Source organism: Lipotes vexillifer, unplaced genomic scaffold (assembly GCF_000442215.2).
Source record: "Lipotes vexillifer unplaced genomic scaffold, Lipotes_vexillifer_v1.1 scaffold680, whole genome shotgun sequence".
Taxonomy (NCBI): Eukaryota; Metazoa; Chordata; class Mammalia; order Artiodactyla; family Lipotidae; genus Lipotes; species Lipotes vexillifer.
In genome coordinates, this window is record NW_006780838.1 from 2,054,640 (window position 1) to 2,056,256 (window position 1,617).

The 1,617-nt window shown below is 64.8% G+C and overlaps 1 protein-coding gene across 2 annotated transcripts in view; it reads left to right on the forward strand.

Annotated features, from left to right (window-relative positions):
* Positions 1–355: 355 nt before the first annotated feature.
* The window catches only part of MYO1C (myosin IC), a 28,009-nt gene continuing 26,747 nt past the window's right edge, over positions 356–1,617 (forward strand). The window contains exon 1 of one of the 2 annotated variants that reach the window (XM_007454226.1): positions 356–647. In XM_007454226.1, coding sequence (XP_007454288.1) covers positions 573–647 — 75 coding nt within the window. In that variant the 5' untranslated portion in view covers positions 356–572. Of the gene's footprint in view, positions 648–1,497; positions 1,563–1,617 lie in introns of those variants that run through there. The other variant, XM_007454228.1, reaches the window with a different exon arrangement.

A 1,617-nucleotide genomic window follows, 5' to 3' on the forward strand; every position in this document is an offset into this window, starting at 1 on the left:
AATGCCCTCCTGCCAGTCCCCAGCAGCCTGGCGCCTCAAACTCCAGGGGCTCACCTGCCTCTGTGGGAGGCGGACAAGCTGGGGGGGACTGTGCCTATTCATGGATCCTCTTGGCTTAGGGAGGATGTACATTCTGACTTGGGGTGTGGTCACTGTGCTCTCCAGCTGATACCAGTGAGAGGGCAGCTGGAGAGGCCTGACCATGGAGCTGCTGGGGAGAAAGGCCTCCTACCCTTTGACCTGGAGCCCAGGGTCCCCCATGGGTGGCTGCATCAGCTCCTCTGGTTACCTGGGACAACAAGCATTTCCTCCGTCCCTCAGCCCCTCCTCTTCCTGCCCCAACCCTGCTGGGCCAAGAGGCCTCCCAATCAGACCTGGGCTGCTCCAGCTGTGTCCTGAGGCACTGGACCAGACACATCCCCCGGGGCTGGAGTTGAAGCTGAACCAAGCGGCCATCCCAGCGTGAGACTAGATTCCTGGTTCCGGGAGCAGCCAGAACCAGCGGGCGGGCAGGCAGACGGGCTTTTGCTCAGAGGCCCCAGTGCTCGGCACGCTAGCTATCCACAGACAGAATGGCCCTGCAAGTGGAGCTGATACCCACCGGGGAGATCATCCGTGTGGTTCATCCCCACAGGCCCTGCAAGCTTGTAAGCTGGGATGCTCTGGGCTGGGAGGAAGGGTGGCAGTGTCTCGCCAGGGCCCAGCAGCTTCCTCTCAAGCAAACCCCTTGGGAAAGAGGTGAGCAGTGGGGGAAGCATTCTGATCCTTGGTGGGACAGGAACAGACTGGACAAGGGGTAAATGGAAGGAAGAGGGTAGGGTTTAAGCCCACCAGGAGCAGAGTGTTTCCAAGCGGGGATCTGGGTTTGAATCCCTTCTCCTCCAGCTCCCTGATCCTCAGTGGGCTGGCCTATGAACTGGGCTAACAACACCGAGGTGACAGGGCCGCTCTGAGATCTAAGGACCAGCGCATGCAAAGCTCCAGGTGCATATAGTACAGGCTCAGTTAATGCCGCTGCTTTCCCGTCTGGCCTGAAGAACAGACACTGGCCGGCTCAGAGCAGTAGCGTGGGTGGACAAGGAGGGTGAATGGAGCGAGGCGGTCAGAAAAGGGGAAGAACTGACTTGGCCTGGCACGCAGGGCAGGGTCGGGTTTGCTCTGGTGATGCAAAGGCGCCCGAGGATAAGGGAGAAACCCATAAGACACACGCCGCCCAGCACTACAGCGAGTGGGCCCGGTCGTCAGCCGGAGGAAGGTGCGTGTGTGCATGTGTGTGAATGACTGTGACGCGCCTTGTCCCCGGGAGCTGGCTGCGGAGTGTGCCGCACCAAGCCCCCGCGGACACAGACGTTGGCCGGGGCCGGGGCCGGCACCGGGGCGGCCGGGGCGGGGCCGGAGGGTGCGCGCGCGCGCCGGGGCCTGGGCCCTGACCGGGATGACGACAGGGAGCGGCCCGGCCCCGGGCGGGCCCTGGGCGGGGAGAGCGTGCCTGGGCCGCCGACTCCGGAGCCGGCCACGCCGACTCGCCTGGCCCCCGCCCGCGCACCCGAGAAGCCAAGCCGGTGGGTACGGGGAACTCCGGGAGGGCCGCAGCCGCGCGGCCCCGGGGGGGGGGGG